Genomic DNA, 21,713 nt, shown 5'->3' with positions numbered 1-21,713 from the left:
TTAGTGAGGCTGAAAAGAACATTTGCCTAGGAAGGGCAAACGGGAAGTGAGAGGCTAAGGATAACGCTCTATTAAGTCCCCCGAGACCCACTGCAGACCAATGGGGCGGAGGGGGGGCAGGAGGAGGTGGTGCCGTCTGGGGCATCTTGACAGGTCTCCCACCCCAGCCTCGCCCCTTCTTCCCCCAGAACACAGCTGCAGCAGCTGCCCCGCCCCCTCTGCCTGCGCCGCCTGCCATTGGCTGAAGCCGGGCCCCGCCCCGCGGAGGTGGCCAGCCATTGGTTTAGGTCTTTAATGTTTGCGTGCTTGTGGGGGTGGGGGACAGGCGTCATTCCCTGGAACCAGCGGACTTCCTCTCGGCTAGTCTGGGTCACCGTGTCTGCCTGTCGCTGGCCCCAGGCTCGCTCTCTGGCCTCAGCCCTCTCTCACTCTCTCTCTCTCTCTCTCGGCAGCTGTCTCTCTCGTGCCCGCTGGCCTGTCTCCTTCCTCGCAGTCGCCTCCTTCTTTGCCTGCCTGGGTGGCCGCCATGGGCCGGAAGCGGCTCATCACTGACTCCTACCCTGTAGTGAAGAGGAGGGAGGGCCCCGCTGGGCACAGCAAGGGGGAGCTGGCGCCAGAGCTAGGTCTCTAAAGATTGGGGGACGGGAGCAGTGGACACCACCGAGGGGCGTGAGAGGACGTGGGTGGACGCGGGCAATGGCAGGGGAAGTGAAGTATGTCCTCTACTTCCTGGTCCAGGCCTGGCAACGGCCGGCAGAGGCCAAGGGGTGGCGAGGGCCGGGGAGCAGTGGGACAGCTGTGAAGCGAGCAGCCGGGGGCTGGCCTTGCAGGGCATAGGCCCCGGGCGGGCCTGAGAAGCAGCATGTCATTGCAGGGGAAGAGCCCCGGCCTCTGGGCGTGGATGAAGCAGAGCTGGAGCTGCTGAGGCAGTTTGATCTGGCCTGGCAATATGGGCCCTGCACAGGTGAGAACCCCCTCAGGCCCCAGGAGCACATCCTGGAGACAGTCCTGTCATCCACACATCCCTGAAGCAAGCCAAGCCCCTGCCTGGGTCTACTGAGACTGGGGGGTGTGGGGGCCCCAACACACCCCTCCACACACATTCTCTAGCCTGGACTCAGTGTCTTCTTCCCACCCTGGCAGGGATCAGCCGGCTGCAGCGCTGGCATCGGGCCGAGCACATGGGCTTGGAGCCCCCCCCGGAAGTGCGCCAGGTGCTGCAGACCCACCCTGGAGATCCCCGCTTCCAGTACAGGTCAGAGACAGGCCAGGGAGGGCTTTCGGGGGGGCCAGGGTTTTCGTCAGGCACCAGCAGCCTGCTGGCCCCAGGTGGGGGCTGCCCTGACCTGAGGAAGAAATGGGTGAAGGCTCTTGGGCTTTGCTGAACCGGTGAGAAGGCTCTACAGGGTGCCTGGCTCAGGAAGGCAGAAGATGGCTTTAATACTTCTTAGCTCTGAGCTAATGGTGGGGGAAGAGTGCACCCAGGGCCCAAGGGACTCTCTATTTAGTTCAGAGGGGTTGGCCAAGGACTATAGGCCATGACCAAGAATTGGGGCTGGTGAAACCAGATCAAGGACTTAACTGACTCGCTCTGATTCTTCCCTCCCCCTCCCCTTGCACAGCCTCTGGCATGTCTATCCCCTTTGAGGCACCACCCAAGGCCTCCTGCCTGCGATCCCAGGACCTCAGGACACAAGCGGGAGCCAGTTTGCTGCCCCCTTGGCTCAGTTCTGCCATGAGAGTGTTTGGCTGTGAAGAGTGTGACGAGGAAAGAGGCTGAATCTCGAGGTCTCTGAGGCTCAGCCTTCCATCTAACCAGCAGGCTCCTGGAGCCCCCTCTGGGAGCCAACACAGCTGAAGTTTGCACTTCCTACATGGAGAGTGGTCTCTGAGGACCAGGACCTGACCATGACCCTTCAGATGCCTGCTACACACCTCCCTGACCTAAATGCTGTGGTCTGGGGAATAGCGTGGCAAAGAGGCACAGCCTTGGACAAAGCCAGACTCAGGCAGGTGTCTAAGAGGCAAAGACACACTCCCCACTTAAGGCTGGGAATCTGAGGGCAGAACTGGCAAGGGGTTCATTAATGCTTATCAATAAAGAACAGAGTCTGGAAGCTTGACCTCCAGTGCCTCAGTGTGGCCCTGTTTGGGCTGGCAGCAATCAGCAAGTTGATAGGTGGGAAAGAGCCGGCACCATGCTTTCCCTCTGTTGTCCCATCCTAGATCTGAGATGGAAGAAAGACGCCTTAATAGATGGTGGGGCAGGTCCTCATTAGAGCTGAGCGACCTCTGGCGCCCCCTGGTGGTGTACAGGGAAACTACTCCTTAGTCACCTTCAAAGAGCCGCCAGAGAAGACCTACCTGACCTGCCATCAGGCCTGTCCAGTGTAGCCCACCTCACAAAAATGGGTCCTTTGTCAGAGGGGACTCCATAGGCCCACGCATCATAAAGCCCAGACCTACGCATTCTTAGCAAGCACCTCTGCTTCCCCACACCGGGGCCACCTGGATCCAAAGTACACTTGGGGAAGTCCAGCCTGCAGGTCCTGCTTGGAGATGGGCATCATCTGATGGGCTTTGACGGGGAACTGGGTGGAGCAGAAACAACGCTTAGGGGACCTTGGGATGGTATGGAGTCAGTACTCCTCATACTGTGTTTACCTTCACTCCATCCTGAGCGGACAGACACCACACTACTATAACTCCTTGGGGACAGGCCTACAGAGCAGCCCAAGTGGCCCCCCCAGCCCCCACTGTACTGGGCGCTGCCCATGCCTCAAGCTCTTTAAATGAATAATCTCTAAAGTTCCTAAAGGGCCATCGGGGTACGTTTTGCGGAGAAGGAGCCCGAAGCCCAGAAGGGCTCTGCGGAGTTGCTCAGCAGTGCCAGCAGGTCCGTGGTGGCACAGAGATGCGAGGCCACGTGCATCAGGCTCTTCCCATCCATACCCATCCATACCCGTGCCCCTGCCCATTTGCTGAGCATCCTCTGTACGCCGGGCTCTAGAGGTCCTCTTGGGTGTTGTCAGTGGTGAGAGATGAAGGAAGACCCACAGGCAAATATTATGCCACGTGGTGGTCGGTGGCAGGCCACATCAGGGTCAGAGGTCAAAGAATGCCAGGGGTGCTTAGAGAGGTTGATCAGGGAAGTTCCCTGACAGGGCGGCATTTGAGCAGACCTGAGCGAAGTACAGGAATGAGCCTTGCACCTCTGTGGTACTTGGGAGCGAAGGAGCAGCGAGCACACTCCCGAAGGCAGGAGAGTTTGCAGCCTGGTCCTGGACCAGCACGGAGGCCGGCGCAGCCAGGGCAGAGGGAGCGAGGGCAGTGCCAGGGGAGTGCGAGGGGAAATGAGGCCAGAGAGGTGGCGGGCCGGTCCCACAGGGCCTCTCAGGCCTAGATAAGGAATCTGGATTTTATTCTGAGTGAGACAGGAAGACAGTGGTGGGTTTTGAGCCAATAAATGACACAATCAAGCTTATGTGTTGAAAACATGACTCTGGCGGTTGGCGGAGAACAGATTGTGGGGTTGGGGGAAAAAGAGGCGGCAAAACTGCTCAGGCTTTTGGGGTCGGCCTCGAGAGAGGTGACGGTGATTTGGACCAGGGTGGGGCGATCAGTCGGTTGTGGGCTTGAGAGAGAGCGGAGCGAAGGAGAACTCCAAAGGCCTCGGCCTGAGCGTCTGGAAAGCCAGAGTTCCCATGACTGAGATGGGGAAGGCTGTGTGAGGGGTGGGGGTGGGGGGTGCTGGGGAACCAAGAGTCCGCGCCTGAAGAGGGTGACACCCCAGCGGAGCTCGGGAGTAGGCGGTGGATACGCCGGCCTGGAATTCCGGGGAGCTCTGGATCGGAGATGTAAATGAGGACGTTTCTTAGGTGGCATTTAAAGCCCTGAGCGTGGATAAAGTTACCTCGGTGACTGCAGAAAGAGACAAGAAGTGGTCCAAGGACAGGCCTGGGACTTCTATGCTTAGAGGCGAGGAAGGAGACTGTGGGCGGCAGGGCCGGAGGAAAATCAGGAGTCGCAGGCCCGGGGGGCCTGGACAGAAGGCATTTCAGGGTCTCAGGTGCTTTGGAGAGGCTGGTACAATGAAGCCTGAGGGCCGAATGCTGGACTTGGCCATGCAGAGGTCACCAGAGACAAGAAGTTTCCACGACTGCCAGGTAAGAGTGTGCTGCAGTGGGCTCAGAGCGAGCGGCAGAAGTGGAAAGGGGAGCGTGCCAACCCTTTCAGGGAGTTTTACTGGAAAGGGAGCAGAGGAATACAGCGGTGACCAGTGGGACGTGGGATCAAAGGAGGGGTTTTGATGTGTCGTTTTGTCTTTTGCTTTAGAGAGAGTGACACCACAGCATGATCACCCAGTGAAGACAGTGAGCAAACGGGGAGGGTACTGATGCCGCAGGAGACAGAGACAGCAGTCATATGAGGCCTTTGTGAAAGCGACAAGGGCCAGGACGAGTACCCAGGGAGAGGCTGGCCTCAGGTAGGAGCATCCAGCGTGACAGGAAGGGAGGCCAAGGATGTGGGTGTAGATGCAGGTGGGAAGGTATAGTTATCAGTGGGAACATTCGAGAATCCAATGTTTGCTGAGAGCCTCACGTAGCTCGGAGGGGTCTGATGTTTACTAAGTGCCCTGCGTGCCATCTGCTGAGCTGAAAGCTGCACATTCCTTATCTAGTTGACTGGAGTGACTCAAAACACTCTCACTAGGTAAGTATGAGCCACAGTTGACAGATAAGGAGGCTGGAGAGAAAAGCAACTTACTCCGTCAGTAAACCCCGGGGCCGGACTCACACCTGGGGCTGCCTCCCGCAGTGCGTTACCCAACGCCCGCACCCCGCTGGGCCTGCGCCCTGGGTGCTGAGGGCGAGATGGAGAGATGAGATCTACCCATGTGGAAAGTTAAGAAAACAATATACAGGCTACTTTGGGGCAATTGGGAGTGGTATAGACACTGAGTCTTCAGGAAGGAGAGAGCCCTGCACTTAAAAGGACCCTCATTGTGGGGACCCTGAGCACAGAGACAGCCACCTCCCGCTACACTGGCTGTCCCTGCCTCACTTTAGCACCTCACCCCTTCCGCTGCAGAATGAATGAAGACCCCCTACCGCAGCTGGGGGGTGGCCTGAGACACCTCCACTCTGAATATTCTTTTTAAAAAATGTTTGTTTGTTTCTTTATTTTTGAGAGAGACAGAGAGAGAGAATCCGAAGCAGGCTCCAGGCTCTGAGCTGTCAGCGCAGAGCCCGACGCGGGGCTGGAACTCACGAGCTGTGAGATCATGACCCGAGCCGAAATCGGACGCTTAACTGACCGAGTCACCCAGGCGCCCCTGAGTATCCTTACTAGTTGCATCTGTTTGCTTCAAAACCTTCTGCCAGTCTTGCGTTCTACTCCATGATATTACTGAGGTAGCTGCTGTAGCATTACAAATGGGTGAACTCACTTGTCAAGTAAAACGACCCCTCCAGGAAGATGTGCCGAGAGTGGCCTGCGGCTGGCTCTCGACACGCCCAGCACCACCCAACCAGGCGGAGCAGCCCTGCAGGAAGTGGCAAAGAGACGTTTATCAGAAGCAAAATGGGAGGTCAGGGGCCCATGAAGGGTGAGTAAGAGGAGAGGGGCGGAGAAGAGCATTCTAGATTGAGGGACGGGGCTGAGAGCAAAGGTAACAAGGAGAGGCGGACGTGTGCGCCCAGGGGAGGGCGTGCAGATTGCAGCACTTGGTTGATGAGAATCGGTGCACTAAACAGCTAGCATTTCAGTGCCTACTCCATACCCAGACTGTTCTAAGTGCTGTTTATCCTCTCAGATGCTAAAATCTTTATAAAGAGACTTTGAGGAAGAGATTCAGGCACAGTGAGGTTAAGTACTTGCCCAAGGGTCACACAGCACGTAAGTGTCGGGGACGGAATCTGATGCCTGCACTCACGTCATGTGGGATAACGCCAGCAAGTAGGGCTGGGGCCAAACGTGGGCCTGGAGCCTGAGGTGAAGGAATCTGCACTTATCCACAGTGAAGACAGCGCCTGAAGGTTGTTGAGCAAGAGAAAAATAGGATAAAAAATAATCATTCCGGAGAATCTGTCTGGCCAGGTAGGAAGAAAGACTCGCAGGGAAGAAAGTGCAGGCAGGGAGACCACAGCAGAAGCTATTAAATATTCGGGACATGGGTGCTGAGATGCTGGGCTAGCAGTCAGAATGCAAAGGACAGAGAGCAACAAGAGATGTTGCAAAGGCAGGTGGCAAGGCCTGCGTTTGGGAAGGGAGGAGTGGGGAGGAGGCGTCGAAGATGACTCAGGATTTGAGCACGGGTGCGTGAGAGAAGGCTGATGCCATGGGCAGAAGACTGGAATCTGGGAGGAGGAGCAAGCTCGATTTCATGCCTGTTCAGTTTAAGACGATGACAGGACTCCCAAAAGGAAACATCCAGTAGGCAGCGGCAACTTAGAGGTCAAGTCCAGTGGCGAGGTCAGGGAGAGGTGGCATCCAGGGCAGGGGGGATCGCCTGCACAGAAGCGACAGCTGAGCCCATGCGCATGGAGGGGTTCTCAGGGGGTGAAGAGAGACAGGGAGGTGGCGTGACAAGACCAAAGACGGCGCTCGGGAAATCCTCTCTAGAAGGTGGAAGACCAGCAAAGGAGAAGGGACAGTGGCCGAGTGGCAGGAGAGCCGAGGCAGAGCAGTGTCCGGGAGGTTCCCGAGAACTTCGCAAACGGCCGGTGTCACGCTGCCAGACGTCAAGGGAGAGATCATGAGGAGGAGATGCAAAGAGGAGGACGGCCCACCCTCTGCCCTCACATTTCCCATGTCCCTCTGTCCCCATTCTGCCGTCCCCAGCTGCCACAGTGACGACCAGTGCCACACCCACCGATGAAGGCCACACTGATTCATTCTCTAGTGACTCAGGTGTGGCGGCATTTTTCCACCCTCAAACTCAGACAAACGCACCGGTAACGTCAGGCTTAAGGAGCTAATTTGCCAAGAAACTCAAGTAAATCCGGGAAAGGAACATGTCTCCGAAAGGGTCCAGAGGTGGAATGAGGCCACAGCAGTGGCAGCTTGACGTGGTTTGGGGTCAGCTCCACCTCCAGGACTTACGGGATCGTCAACATGACGGCCTGTGTTCTCCATAGTTCGTTCAGCCGAGTGCTACACTAGAAAACAACTCCGTGCCAGTCATGGCAGATGCGGACAGTTGGAGCTCCGGTGCCTCAGCTCCGAGGGCTTCCTGGTGGGAGAGGGGGGCCTGGAGCTAATGCGAACAGAGCCACAGGACAGGAGTGCACGCGGACTTCCCGAAGACGGCCCCGTAGCTAAGTATTTCAGAACGAGCAGGGAGGACGGAAGGTGGACAGGGTCCCGGGTCCTTCCTGAGCTCTGCTGTGGTCCTTAGTCTCTTGAAGGAAAAGGCACTTCCCAGAAACCTCCTCTGGGGCAGATGCCTCCACCTCGCGGAGAGGTTCTGCTGGCTTCCAGACCTGCAAGTCCTGCCCTTGACCACATGCCGTTTCTCGGGGCAGCCTTCCCCAAGAAGAGTTAAGGATTTCTCTGTTTATATTTTATGAGGGCACGTCTCATTGCCACAATACATCTCACTGCCTCCGCTAGAGACTGCCTCATCCTGGTGCTGTGTGTCGAGCCCAGGGTTGGCTACGTAGTAGGTACTCATGCCTCCTGTTTGGGCTGTTGGTCCTGTCCAGCCTGTGAGGATTGTTTATGTGTCGGACGAATGAAATCTGGTCCCTGTCTAAGTCGCTTCTCCTGGGGGTTGTGTGGCCTTGATGGCAGGAGCCGTCTTTTTCTAGAGCCTGCTCAGCAGGGAGGGCATCAGAGCTGTCAAACTTCAGAAGCTGTCAAAGCGGGCTCTGTTTCACTTCCCGTTTCGAAGCCTGTGCCTCCACTGGGCCTGCCCGCAGAGCGCTCATCCGAGGTCCGCTTAGGTGCAGGGCAGAGATGATCATCCCATACAGAGTGCAAAGGGCCATCTGGCTACACCCCCCCCCCCGGCCCCCGCCGCCCACATGCTCTCAGGGGGATGGCAGCCCAGGATCCTCCCCCACAGTCCCACCCTGCTGGATGTAAACTGGTACAGCTCCAAGGACACCAAATGGGCATTATTTGTCAAAATTACAAATGCACATATCCCTTTTGGTCCACATCTAGAAATTTATCCTGCCGACACACTTGTATGTCTAAAAGAACATACATAAGGTTATTTCTTATCTTACCATTTGTAATAGCAAAGACTATAAACAGCCTAAATGTCTATCACTAAGGTACCGGTAAAGTAAGTTACAGTATATGAAGGACACTGTACTGTGAAAAAGTTCAAGCAAGCTCTGCATGTTTTGGTGTAGAATAGAATGAAATCTAAAATATATGTGAAGAGGGGCACCTGGGTGGCTCAGTCGATTAAGCGTCTGACTTCAGCTCAGGCCACGATCTTGCGGTCTGTGAGTTTGAGCCCCGAGTCGGGCTCTGGGCTGACGGCTCAGAGCCTGGAGCCTGCTTCCGATTTTGTGTCTGCCCCTCCCCCACTCATGCTCTGTCTCTCTCTGTCTCAAAAATAAGTAAACTTAAAAAAAAAAGCTGCTGAGGATTCAAATCAATTTAAAAAAAAATATATGTGAAGAAGGTGAAGTGGGGAAAAAAAGGATTTATAGAACAGGCTACTATTTGGGTAAAGATGTGTGTATTCACTTGTATTGTGCATAAATATCTCTGAAAGGACACCTAGGAAATTGATGCCATTAGTTACCTTTGAGAGGAAGGTAATTTGGTGGGTTGGAAATAGGGAATGAAGGGAAATCTTCATTGACAGTACTTTTGAATTTTGAACTATGCGGCTGTCTTACCTATTTAATCAATCAATAAGAAAAAAATCTCGGGGCGCCTGGGTGGCTCAGTTGGTTGAGCACCCAATTCTTGATCTTGGCTCAGATCTGATAGTTTGTGAGTTCGAGCCCTGCATTGGGCTCTGCACTGATAGTGCGGAGACTGCTTGGGATTCTGTCTCTCCCTCTCTCTGCCCCTTACCCACTTGGACTCTTTCTCTCAAATAAATACACTTAAAAAAAAAAAAAGGAAGGAAAAAAAGTCTTACCATGTTCGTGCCGACATATTTAACAAATAGTATAAATACTAGAGGGGCGCCTGGGTGGCTCAGTCAGTTAAGCATCCAACTTCAGCTCAGGTCATGATCTCACGGTTCCAATCGTGGATCTGAGCCACGCATCGGGCTCTGTGCTGACAGCTCAGAGCCTGGAGCCTGATTTGGATTCTGTGTCTCCCTCCCTCTCTTCCCCTCCCCCTCCTCAATGATAAACAAACATTAAAAAAAAAATACTAGAGACAATTCTACTAGGGTAAAGGGGGCATTGTGTCATGCATTGCAATGGCTCTGTGGATATCTCTGGACTCATAAAGCTGTACTCTTACTACGTTCCACGGGGAGAGAAGGGTCTTCTACCTGTTCTGGGGGGGAGGGGGAGTGTTGGCAGGGGGGGAGACCCGTCTCCTCTTCTTTTTCACTAGCTCCCAGCCAGGCGTCTGGCACTGCCCACACTGGGACATGAGTCAACTGTCATGGTGACCGGTTTCACAACAGTCCCAACATGATGAGTCCGGTAGAGGTCCGACCAGTTTTTTCCTTTACTCATTTAACAAGTACAGGGCAGGGGCACCTGTTAGTGTGAGCAGTATGTGAAGTCCGCACCTTGGGTTCTGAGCCTTAAAGAGTTTCTAGTCTACCCTTAAATATATGACAAGATGCCCACTTTTTTTTTTTTTTTTTGAGAGAGAGAGAGAGAGAGAGAGAGAGAGAGAGAGAGAGAGAGAGAAAGAGCTAGCAGGGGAGAGGCAGATAAAGAGGGAGACAGAGAATCCCAAGCAGGCTCCGCACTGTAAGCGCAGAGCCGGATGTGGGGCTCGAACCCACGAACTGCGAAATCATGACCTGAGCCAAAGTCAGACGCTTAACCTACTACTGAGCCACCCGGGCATCCCAAGATTCCCACCTTTAAATAAGATTGGCAAAAACTAAAAAACTTGGACAGTATATCTCAGTTGGCAAGCTGAGGGGAAACTTGTAAGAGCATAAAATTGGCCCAGCCTCCCAGAGAGAGGAACTTGGTGGTGCTAATGAGACAGAATGGCATTTACCCTCTGACCCAGAAATGCTATTTCTAGGAATTTCTCCCGAAGATTCACTTCCACAGACCTATAGCAACGTATGCACAAGCTTATTCACTGTGGCATTATTTGTAATGGCAGAATGTTGGAAAGCACCCACGTTCCATGGAAGCTGATTAAATAAACCCATCAGTGCAATACTGTGTAGCTATTAAAAAAAAAAAAAAGATTTTCATTAGCTGATACAGAGTGATTTCCATGATAGATTGCCAAATATGTAGTATGCTACCTTTGTGTAAGAAAGAAGGGAAAATAAGAAAATAAGATATCTATCTGAAAAAAGAAACACAGGAGGAGTAAACCAGAAATGAATGGTAACATAATTGTACAGAAAAAATAACACAAGAATTCAAATAAATGTTCAATACAGTTCATGGACTTCCTAAGGACTACAAAAAAACCCCCCAAAAAACACTTGAGCTTTACTTAATTGGTTTGTTGTTGATAATATCAGCGTAGGAATTCTAAAACTGTTGTTTTTGTATGAAAGATACAAAAAAATGAATAAATATATAGATGTTGGAAATCAGAGATTACACTGTGAAAAAAGGGAGATAAAACATATGGACTGAAGGAAGGTGAGGAAAAATCCAGAAATGTCAGATCTGAACTGGAGATAACAGTATGCAGAATTTTGTTGTTGTTGTTGTTGTCGCTGTTAAGTAAGCTCTACACCCAATGTGGGGCTTAAAATCATGACTCCGAGATCAAGAATTGGGACCTCTACCTCCTGAGCCAGCCAGGCGCCCCTAGAATTCATAAATTTTTTTCACTTTATTGAAATAGAATTTATCTACAGATTTTAAGCATATAGTTTTGGTAAATGTATACACTGGGGTAACCATCAACCCAATTAAGATCTAGAATATTGGATCAGCCTGAAAGTTTCCTTACTCTCCTTTGCTCTCTTTCACCCTTTTGTTCTTGATAATTGGTAATTTGCATTTTCCCTCTTTTTTTTCTTAATCCATCTTGCTAGCGGTTTATCAATTTCACTGATTTTTTTCAAAGAACCAACTTTTGGCTTTGCTAACTTTCTCTGTTCTTTATGTATTTCCATTTCACTAGTTCCTGCTCTCATTACTCATTTTTGGGGATTTAACTTGTTCTTTTTTTTTTTTTTGCTTATTTTATTTTGCTCTTTGTTTCGACTTTTTGACTATAGGACTAATGCGTCTGTAAACATTTGTGTACTGGTTTTTGTATAAATATATGTTTTCGGTTCTCTTGGGTATATATTTAGGAGTAGAATTGCTGGGTCGTATGGTAAAAATATTTACCTTTTTGGAAAACCCGCCAAACTTCTTCCAGCTTCTTAGGGTAGAATCACAGAATACTGATTTTAAAGCTTTCTCTTTTTCGGATTTAAAGTTCTCAATTTCCCTCTAAAGCACTTCTCTCAGCTGCACTACACAAAGTCTGATACGCTGTGCTTTTGTTTTGTTCAGTTTGAGATATTTTGCCTTCATTGTGTTTTCTTCCTTGACTCATGAATTATATATATATATATATATATATATATATATATATATATATATATATGTTTTGTTTTAAGATTTTATATTTAAGTAATCTCTACACAAGGTGGGGCCTGAACTCATGACCCAGAGAACAAGAGTTGCAGGTCCCACCAACTGAGCCAACCAGGCACCCCTAGAAATATATTCTTTAATTTTTAAACATTTGGGGTTTTCCAGATATATTATTATTCCTTTCTGATTTAAGAGAGCATATTCTGTGAGATTTTCATCTTTCGCAGTTTGTTTCGTGCCGAGGATACGATCTATTTCAGGGAGCGCTCTATGCGTGCCTCCAAACACTGCGGTCCTGCAATATTATGGGATAGAGTTCCCGCAGATACATACCATGTCGGCTCCGTCAAGTTGGACGTCCCGCTCAGACTTTCTATATCCTATTGTTTTTGTCTAGTTATTCACTTATCAATTACCAACGAAGGGTTTTCCAATCTCTGTGATTACGCATTTGCCTTTTTTTCCCCTTAGTTCTGTCAGTTTTTACTTCAGTTTTTTTGTAGCTCTGCTATCAGGTGCATATCCATTTAGGGTTACAGCTTCCTCTTCAGCGGGTCCTTTTCGGATTACGAAATGCCTCTCTTTATCTCTAATTCTCCTTGTCTGGACGTTAACCTGGCCTGATACGAATGTAGCTGTACCAGCTTTGTGTGCTGTCTAAGTGCCTAGCGTATCTGTTTTCATCCTTTTACTTTCAGTGTCTGTAGAGAAATTCTCTCTCCTTTACCTATTGTACAGTGGGGTCTTGACAAGCTCTGTGTTTTAACTGGAATATTTACATTTACTGGAATTATTCATACAGCTGGGTTTAGGTCTAGGTTTAGTCTGTGTTAGTCTGGGTTTAGTCTGCTGGGGCCACCATAACAAAGTACCACAGGTTGGGTGGCTTCAACAACAGAGATTTCTTTTCTCACAGTTTTGGAAGCTAGAAGTCTGAGATCAAGGCGTTGACAGAACTGGTTCCTTCTGAGGGCTGTGAGAGAAGGATCTGTTCCAGGCCTCTCTCCTTGTCTGGTCGACGGCGGACTTCTCCCTGCGTCTTCACGTTCTTTTCCTTCTGTATGTGTCTGTACCCGAATCTCTTCTTGTAAGGACACCAGTCATATTGGATTAGGGTCCAGCCGAATGACCTCATTTTAACTTAGTATCTCTGCAGGGGCTCTAGCTCCAAATACAGTCGCATTCTGAGGTGCTGGAAGTGAGGATTTCATCATATGAATTTGGAGAAACAGAGCAAGGTCTGTCACCTTACTGCTTTTTTTCTGTGTCCTTTAATTCCTCAGTTCGTCTTTTCCTGCCTTCTTCTGAGGAACTGAATATAATTAATACCATATTTACATATTATAATTCAATAGTCAGGATTCAAATATCATTAATATTATATTTTACTTCCTTTTTTGCTTTTTAGCTAGATCTCTTTTTATTATTTTTTAATGGTTGCCTTAGAAATTATAGTATGTAGGGGCGCCTGGGTGGCTCAGTCGGTTGAGCATCCAACTTCGGCTCAGGTCACGATCTCACAGTTTGTGAGTTTGAGCCCCGCGTCGGGCTCTGTGCTGACAGCTCAGAGCCTGGAGCCTGCTTCGGATTCTGTGTCTCCTTCTCTCTCTGTCCCTCCCCAGCTTGTGCTCACTCACTCGCTCTCTCTCTCTCAAAAATAAATATAAAAAAAAAAGAAATTATAGTACACATCACTAGTTGATCACAATCTAATTGAACTTCTTCACATTTCACAGATATTAGAGCCTTACAACAATATAAGTTTATTTGCTCTCCCATCATTGCTACTATTATATTTTATTCCTCCATATGTCATAAACTGTATCTTATGATAATATTACTTTTGCTGTAAATAGATACTGGTCTTTTGTGGAAATTGAGAAAACAAAAAAGTAATGCTTTTAAATTTACCCAACTTTTACCATTTCTGTGGTGCTTCATTCCTTCCTATGGATCCAAGTTCCCAAATTTCCTTTCAGACTGAAGAACGCCCTTTAGCGTTTCTCGGAGTGCAGGCCTGCCGGCAGCAAAGTCTCTTCTCTGTCGCTCTTTTTCTTTTTTTTTTTTTTTAATTTTTTTTTAACGTTTATTTATTTTTGAGACAGAGAGAGACAGAGCATGAACAGGGGAGGAGCAGAGAGAGAGGGAGACACAGAATCTGAAACAGGCTCCAGGCTCTGAGCTGTCAGCACAGAGCCCGACGCGGGGCTCGAACTCACGGACCATGAGATCATGACCTGAGCCGAAGTCAGACGCTAAACCGACCGAGCCACCCAGGCACCCCTCTGTTGCTCTTTTTCTTTTTAAGTTTTATGTATGTGTGTATGTATGTACATGTTTATTTATTTACTTATTTTGAGAGAGGGAGAGAGTGGGGAAGGGGCAGAAAGAGAGGGAGAGAGAATCCCAAGCAGGCTCCACGCTGCCAGCACAGAGCCCAGTGCAGGTTTTGAACTCACAAACCACGAGATCATGACCTGAGCCCACATCAGGAGTCGGCTGCTTCACTGACTGAGCCACCCAGGAGCCCCATCCTCTATCATTTTTCATAAAATGTCTTTACCTGTCTCTCCTACTGCAAGATATTTTCATTGGCTACAGAATTCTAGATTGTCTTCTTTGTCAGCACTTCAGAGTGTGAGCTCACTGTCTCTGTCCTCCACTCTTCCACATCACTGTTCCCCGATATGGAACCTACCTGCTTTCAAAATGTTTTCTTTACCTCTGGTTTTCAGCACTTGGACTACGACATGCTTACTCCAGGTGTGATTTTCCTTTGCTCATCCTGTTTGTGGCTTGCCAAGCTTCTTGAATCTGTAAGTGAATGTTTCTCATCAAATTTCACATTTTTTTTCTTACCATTATGTCTTCAAATACATATATTTTTCTGTCCCATCCTCTCTCTCCTCTCTTTCTGGAACTCCAGACACATACGTTAGACTGCTTGAGATGGTCCTATAGATCGCTTGGGCATTGTTAATTTCTATTCAGTCCTTTTGTTTCTGATTTTCAGACGAGATCATTTCTCCAGACTTGTCCTTAAACTCACAGCCTATTCTTCTTCCAAGCCTTCTTCAATCTTTTGGTAAGCCACTCCAATGGATTTTCAATCTATTTGGTTCTTTACAGTTGTATTTTTTTTTTTTAACGTTTTTTTTTTTTTTATTTTTTTTATTTTTTGGGGACAGAGAGAGACAGAGCATGAACGGGGAGGCGCAGAGAGAGAGGGAGACACAGAATCGGAAACAGGCTCCAGGCTCCGAGCCATCAGCCCAGAGCCCGACGCGGGGCTCGAACTCACGGACCGCGAGATCGTGACCTGGCTGAAGTCGGACGCTTAACCGACTGCGCCACCCAGGCGCCCCATACAGTTGTATTTTTTTAATGTTTATTTATTTTGAGAGAGAGAGAGAGAGAGAGAGAGAGAGAGAGAATCAGAGAGAGAAGGAGACATCTCTGAAGAAGCAGGCTCTGAGCTGTCATGTCAGCACAGAGCCTGACGCGGGGCTTGAACTCAAGGACTGCGAGATCATGACCTGAGCCAAACTTGGATGCTTAACCCACTGAGCCACACAGGGGCCCCAATTCTTTACAGTCTTAATTACTCTGTTAAGACTCCCAATTAAGACCACTATATTTTCCTTCAAGTCCTTAGTCATATTTATAGTAACTACTTTGCAGTCCTTGTACGCTAATTTCAACATTGGTATCATCTCATGATTATGTTTCCGCTGACTTTTTTCTTTTTTTTTTCTTTAAGTTTGTTTATTCATTTTGAGAAGGACAGTGCAGAGAGAAAGAGAGAGAGAGAGAGAGAGGGGAAGGGAGAGAGAATCCCAAGCAAATTCCACACGGTCAGTGCAGATCTCAACGTGTGGCTTGATCTCACGAATCATTAGATCATGACCAGAGCTGAAATCAAGAGCTGGGTGCTTAACTGACCGAGCCGCCCAGGTGCCTCAGAATAAGAGATTATACAAAACACATAATAAATGTAGAAGGAATGATATAATTTAAAAACACACAATGAAATAATAATCTACGCCAAGATCATTCCTTGATACTAAAACCAATGATTGACAGATTGTTGGGGACAGGATATTCACACAACTTCAACTTACCACACAGCTCATGACTACAGAGGGAAAGGGTTCCTGGACAATGGAAAGATCTAGCAGATGACATCTTAACCAGCAACCAAATTCAACATCAGCAATAATGAGATCGGGCAACATTAAATGGTTGAAGTAATGAAACAGAGAGAACTTACTGCTCATACAGTATTCTTGCAGAAAGGTTTAATCTGACTCTAACTGCAAGGAAACATTCAAGCAAATTCAAATTGGAGGATATTCTATAAGACAACTGGGCTGGATTCTGCAAAAATGGCAGTGTCATGAAAAACAAATAGGAAGGAACATTATTCTAGATCAAAGAAGAATCAAGAGACATGACAACTAAACGCAGACTGTGATTCCTGATTGGATCTTGAAACTTTTTTTTTTTTTAAGCTGTAATGGAAAATTTAGCGCTATTTGGGGAAATATAATTATGGTAGGCAATCTAGATAATAATACTGCGTCATCGTGAAATTTCTTGGCCGCTGTGAAAACAGTTTGGCGACTCCTCAGGAAGCTGAACACAGGCTTCACCATATGATCCAGCAACCCTACTTCTAGGCACGCGCTAAAGAATCAAAGCAGGGACTCAAACAGATGTTTGTGCAGCCGTGTTCACGGCATCATCCAGAGTGGCCAGAAGATGGGAATAACCCCTATGTCCATCAACAGGTGAAAGCCTAAGCAAAATGTCGTCTATCCATGCAGCAGGATGTTATTCGGCCTTAAAAAAGGAATGACATTCTGACCCATGCTAGAAAAATAGATGAATCTTGAAGATATTAGGCTAAGGGTCATAAGCCACACATAAAATGACTATTGACAGATTCCACTTGCATGGGGTGGATGAGCAAATGTATGGAGATAGAAAGCAGAATAGAGATTGCCAGGGTGGATGGGATGTTTAATGAAAAAGTTCTGGAAATGGCTAGTGAGGAGGGTTGCACGACATAATGAATGTAGTCAATGCCACGGGCCGTGGAGGAGGCCCACCAAATGAAGAAACGAGCTGCACAGCCGTGTGTACTGCTGGGATAGACAGGCAGCTGCTGTTCTGGACACTTCCGCCCAGTTCCAAGCCTTCCCGGGCCACATAACTTATGGGGGGGGTACGTATGATAAGCTCTGTCTCCCGGCCTTTAGGGGCACTCTCCTTCACCCAATCTGTCGCTCTCCCCCACGATTATGTCTGACTTGAGCGAGGCCAGCATGTGGCCCTTGCTTTTATCCGGGTCTTCTTCCACCCGCCCCTTTCTGCCACACCTCCCTCTCCATCTTCACCCCCGAGGCTCGCCGAGCTTCTGCGGGTCGCGCCAGTGGGGTGGAGTGTGGCATCTGTACCCAGGCCAGGGAAGCTCACCGGGCAAACTTCGCCACCTCGCCTCCCCACCCGGTGGGAGGACAGCTTTGTATTCTCGGTTCTCCAACCCAGACCCAGAATCCCCTCTGGTGTGCCAGCGGTCCGGGCAGCTGCAGAGTAGGAGAAGGGGCAGCGGCTCCCTGATGCGACATGCCGCCATGGGAACAAGTCAGAGTCCAGTGCGGGTACGAGAGTGAGACTCTGGCCAAATATGTCTGAGGACGGCTGGGCCAGGCTGGAAAACTGAGGCAAAGGGGTAGGAAATTCTGACTGAAATGGGAAGGAAGGGGCGTACGGGTCTGCTTTCAGGTCAGCCTACGACTACGGCCCTGCCGGTAGGCAGATGGCACCCCTTCGGTGACAGCCGAGGGAGCGGAAAGATCGCCGGTCTCAATGCCGCCGTCTGGCTCTTTGGTCTATAACCCCAAAACTCAGATCTCTCAGGTGGCAAAGTCAAGGTCACGAGGTAAGACCTTCTGGCCGTCGTGAATTGTAAAGGACCGGCACGCCCCTGAAGCAGGCTGACGTAGGCCTCCGGGGCAGGCACTCGGCTGTGGTGACCTCCTCTCAGACGCCGGGCCCGGAGTTGCCAAAGCTTCGCGTGGCGCTTGGCGACTCGGGAATCCCGATGCCCAGTGGGCACTTACCCGCAGCCAGTGGAGTGGGAGCAAACTGGAAGAGCAGGACTCCAGAGTGGACGTGCGGGCTGCCGGGAAGATGAAAGAACGGCCGGTTCTGAGTCCCTCCAGAAGAGTCCGGCGCCATCCCCCATCTAGGGACAAAACAGTCCATCAGTCGTGCCCCATCCCTTCTTTGGTTGAACCCACTTGACCCTCCCCCAGTTGCTTCAATCCGGGGATGATTTCACGCTCTGTGAGCAACAAAAGGACCCCAGAGGGGAGCCTAAACAGGACCTGGGAGGGCCTGCCCTGTCCTCAAGCCACTCTCCTCTCAATATTCTCTGCCTTGCCGTCCTCAGGCGACACCTCTGTCCCAAGTGCTGAGGTGGTTCTCCCTTTCGCGGGTCTTTGGACAGCTGTTCTAGGTGGTCCCCCTCAGGGCTACCAGGGCCCGGCCCTGAAGTCAGCCTGAAGATGGCTCCACCGAAGCCAACTTCCTTCCTCTGCGGGGGCTACAGGCCTCGGCAATCTGTTGGCGTGGGGGACACAGGTTCCGCTCCCGGCTGGGTCACAGACGGGAGAGACGTCCTCTGGGGAGGAGTGGACCGCAGACAGAGGCGAGCCCAGAACAGCCACAAATGCCGCGAGACCAAAGTATCCATCACTGGCCCTCGAGACTGCTTCATGATCCTGCGCTGTAGTTTCCTCCCCTTGTGGTAGTTCAGCTCACTTCCGGGGAAGGAGGCTCACGAACCCTCCGACCCATCCACCAGACCCTATTCACTTGACTCCTAGTCACTGCACTAGACATGCCAATGATATGGCCCCCCAAACGCCTGCCGATCACATCCTTCCCTTCCCGGGGTGTCTGTAAGACAGCGTGTAGGCTTAGCACAAGGGTCTCAGGATAAGACCTTGTCTCGCCAAGACTCAGAGCCCCGGTTCCTCCACTAATATTTCCTACACGTGTGTGCTGTGCTGGCAGTAGAACCCTGACCAAAATCCAGTCCCTGCTCTCTAAGAGTTCACATCTAGATGGGGCTCCAGACATTTCTCCCCCATTCTCGGGGCTGCTGGGGGTGGGGAGCGCCCACAGTGTCTTTTCCCCACTCCTTGGCACATCCACATCGTCTACATCCCTCAAGGCCCCGCTGAAATGCCGTCTGCTCCTTGCTGCTCTCATGACACAGCCACTTAGCAGTGGTGTCTCCGGCCTCTGAATGTCCTCAGCAGACACCTGTATCTCTGTCATGATGTGTCACGTTCCTCTTGTGTTACGTGTTTGGTGTGCATAGTCGATCTTCCCTCCAGACTCTGTTTTCTTGAGGGCAAAGATCATCTCACACATCTCTGGCTCCTTCAGACTACACCACACAGTATCAGGTACATAATCCGTGGTCAAAAACTATTCGTACAATGCAGCTTCCTCATACAGATGCTCGTTGGATGAATGAAAACTTGTTTGTGAAGCCACTGGGAGTTCCCAGATTTAATAAATAATACATTTTATCACTAACTTAAAATTGCTTGTTGGGATTTTTCCCAATGAATACAAAATTAGAACTCAATGCGAGTAGTACACGATTCTTACGTATTCCTTATAATTGTGTGTATATCCATCTGGTCTTATGTAAATGGTATATAAATATTATAATTCAGTATTCTGCGGTTTCTGCATCATAGCATGTAAGTGCTCACATCTTGCTTTTTTTGGTAATGTTTATTTTTGAGAGAGACAGAGCATGAGTGGGGGATGGGCAGAGAGAGAGGGAGACGCAGAATCTGAAGCAGGTTCCAGGCTCTGAGCTGTCAGCACAGAGCCTGATGGGGGTGGGGGGGTGGGGGGGTGGGGCTCAAACTCACAGACCGAGAGGTCATGACCTGAGCCGAAGTCGGACGCTCAACCGACTGAGCCACCCAGGCGCCCCGGAATGTTCTTTAAAGTATCGGAAATGATGGCTGGGACTTGGGACAACGCTCACTAGGTGCAGGCCTAGGGCTAAAAACTTACGTGCATTATCTCATTTAACCTTCAAACACTTGAGGTGACAGTAGGATTACCCCTGGTTTTGCAACTGATGAAACCGAGGCTCAAGAGATGTGATAACTTTGTCCAAAACCACACACCCAAGTTTCTCTGCCTCCAGATCCTGAGCTGAGATTGTCGCTCAAAACCATCCAGCTCCCCGTGTCTGGCACGCGGGGCGCACTGTGGGGGTAATGATCCCATATTCTCTAGAAGAGACCATAAAGATCATCTGCTTCAACCTCGTCACTTTGCAATAGAGGAAAACGGTCTCAGAGAGATAAAGGGACTTGTCCCCCCGCCCCCCCCCCCCCACCCCCGCGTGGCACGGAGCCAGAGGCTGCTCTGCAACGGGATCGCAAGGTGCCCTAGAATTCCAGCCCAAGCCCCACTTGACGGAGGAGGAACTGAAGCCACGTTTGGTGAGCCCCGGGTCCCGGACCCATGGGACTCAACCCCGGGGGCGCTCCCTGCCTTGCCCGGCCGGCGCCCCTCCACGCTCACCTGGGGCGCCACCCATCCCGCGGGCTGCCGCGCCCGACCCGCGCCCCGGTAGTACCTGTCTGCGGCGCGCAGGCTTTCGGCCGGGGACAGGACGCTGGCGCGGAGCGAGGCGGGCTGCGCGGGTCAGAGCCGGACGGACGCTGGCCTCGCCAACCCGGGCCTCCCCGGGCCCCTCCGCCTCAAACTCCGAGGCCCAGGAAGCGCGCGGACCGCCGGACGCCGAGAATTTGGCAGCGCTGGTCCCGGGAGGCAGAGCCGCCTGGCCTCCTCCCCTCAAGCCCCCTATTCTGCCCCCTCGGCTGCCCGCAGACCCAGCCTAGCGCGAGGGCACCTGAGGGGGAACAACAGCCACGCGCCCCGCAGAAGTCAAGCACCTGGGACCCTAGAGGGCGAGGTTCCCATGGAAACGAGAGAGGCTCTCCGCGCCTGCGCGGACGCGCTAGGCACGGTGGGAATCGTAGTTTCCGGGCTGCCACCCGGCGGCCAAAGGAACGGACGCGAGATGGCGCCCGAGCATCGCGGTGGGTTCCGCGCCGCCGGGGTCGTCCCCCCCCCCCCCCCCCCCCCAGGCCGAGCGCTGCCGGCGTAGGAGAGGCCGCGGAGGCCTGAAAGGCAGTTACTCCTGGCAGCCGCGGCTCTGAGGTGTCTAGGGTGTAGGGGGAAGAGGCCGGGACGCGCTCTCTTCGCCGCGTTCAGTTGTGCCGTTTGAAATGTAGTCCTGACAAGGGGCCTCCCTGGCCCCGGCCGACCGGGGCCGGGTGGAGGGAGAACTCTGGGAAGGGGGTTGCTGGGAGGCACCTGCTGTCCGAGGGAGGCGAGCTTCGGGCAAGGGTTCGCGTCTGGGCTGGGCGACCGGCCCGGCGCCCGAGAGGCTCCCGCTGCGGGTGGGAGTCGACGTGGGATTTGCGAGCGACGGCCTTGAGCAGAACTGGTGAAAAAGCGGTGCGAGTTGGACGCCGCCCTGTCCCTCCGAGTTCGGCCTCCGGGCTGAGATCTAGAAACTTAGGATCGATTTCAGGCCCTATCACTCACTTACTTCTCTGGGCCTCAGTTTCCTATTTCCAAAACGTGGTAATTGTAATGCGTGCTTTTTCTCCTCTGGGAGTGTTGTTAAGATTCGCTGGAGATGACGTTGTTGTGGTGTAGGCTGGACAGTCCTTTAAGGACACGCACAGACATTCCTGTTTGCTGTACATTGGTGCAACTTCGTGGAGGGAAATTAGGCAATGCCTTCCAGATTAAATGCACATAGCCTTTGCTTTAGCAATTCTAGAAATATGTCCTACAGTAGGCGCCTGGGTGGCTCAGTCGGTTAAGCGTCCCCACAGTCCTAGAGTTCAAGCCCCGCGTCGGGCT

The 21,713-nt window shown here is 51.1% G+C and overlaps 1 protein-coding gene and 2 long non-coding RNA genes across 5 annotated transcripts; 1 reads left to right on the top strand and 2 right to left on the bottom strand.

The window, feature by feature from the left end:
* The first annotated feature begins 306 nt into the window (after window positions 1-306).
* Window positions 307-2,123, top strand: POLD4 (DNA polymerase delta 4, accessory subunit). The gene is made up of 4 exons (XM_058689812.1): window positions 307-623; window positions 875-964; window positions 1,144-1,255; window positions 1,623-2,123. The coding sequence occupies exons 1-4, from the start codon at window positions 527-529 to the stop codon at window positions 1,645-1,647; spliced, it is 324 nt and encodes a 107-aa protein (XP_058545795.1). The 5' UTR covers window positions 307-526; the 3' UTR covers window positions 1,648-2,123.
* Window positions 2,124-3,399: 1,276 nt separating this feature from the next.
* On the bottom strand, window positions 3,400-9,827 carry LOC131488237 (uncharacterized). The gene is made up of 2 exons (XR_009250124.1): window positions 8,925-9,827; window positions 3,400-8,401 (listed from the first exon to the last, which is right to left on the bottom strand). It is a non-coding gene; the product is annotated as an uncharacterized LOC131488237 (long non-coding RNA).
* Window positions 9,828-11,742: 1,915 nt separating this feature from the next.
* LOC131488239 (uncharacterized) lies at window positions 11,743-21,703 on the bottom strand. Of its 3 annotated transcripts, XR_009250128.1 has the most exons (6): window positions 20,413-21,703; window positions 19,839-20,062; window positions 17,855-17,979; window positions 14,428-14,543; window positions 12,371-12,921; window positions 11,743-12,316 (listed from the first exon to the last, which is right to left on the bottom strand). It is a non-coding gene; the product is annotated as an uncharacterized LOC131488239 (long non-coding RNA). The 3 variants fall into 3 exon arrangements; XR_009250127.1 differs by having other exon boundaries at window positions 11,743-12,921; XR_009250126.1 differs by lacking the exons at window positions 11,743-12,316; window positions 12,371-12,921; window positions 14,428-14,543 and having other exon boundaries at window positions 15,137-17,979.
* Window positions 21,704-21,713: the final 10 nt, after the last annotated feature.

This window comes from Neofelis nebulosa, chromosome 10 (assembly GCF_028018385.1).
Source record: "Neofelis nebulosa isolate mNeoNeb1 chromosome 10, mNeoNeb1.pri, whole genome shotgun sequence".
In the NCBI taxonomy this organism is placed as follows: domain Eukaryota; kingdom Metazoa; phylum Chordata; class Mammalia; order Carnivora; family Felidae; genus Neofelis; species Neofelis nebulosa.
This window is presented reverse-complemented; position numbering and strand designations above follow the sequence as displayed.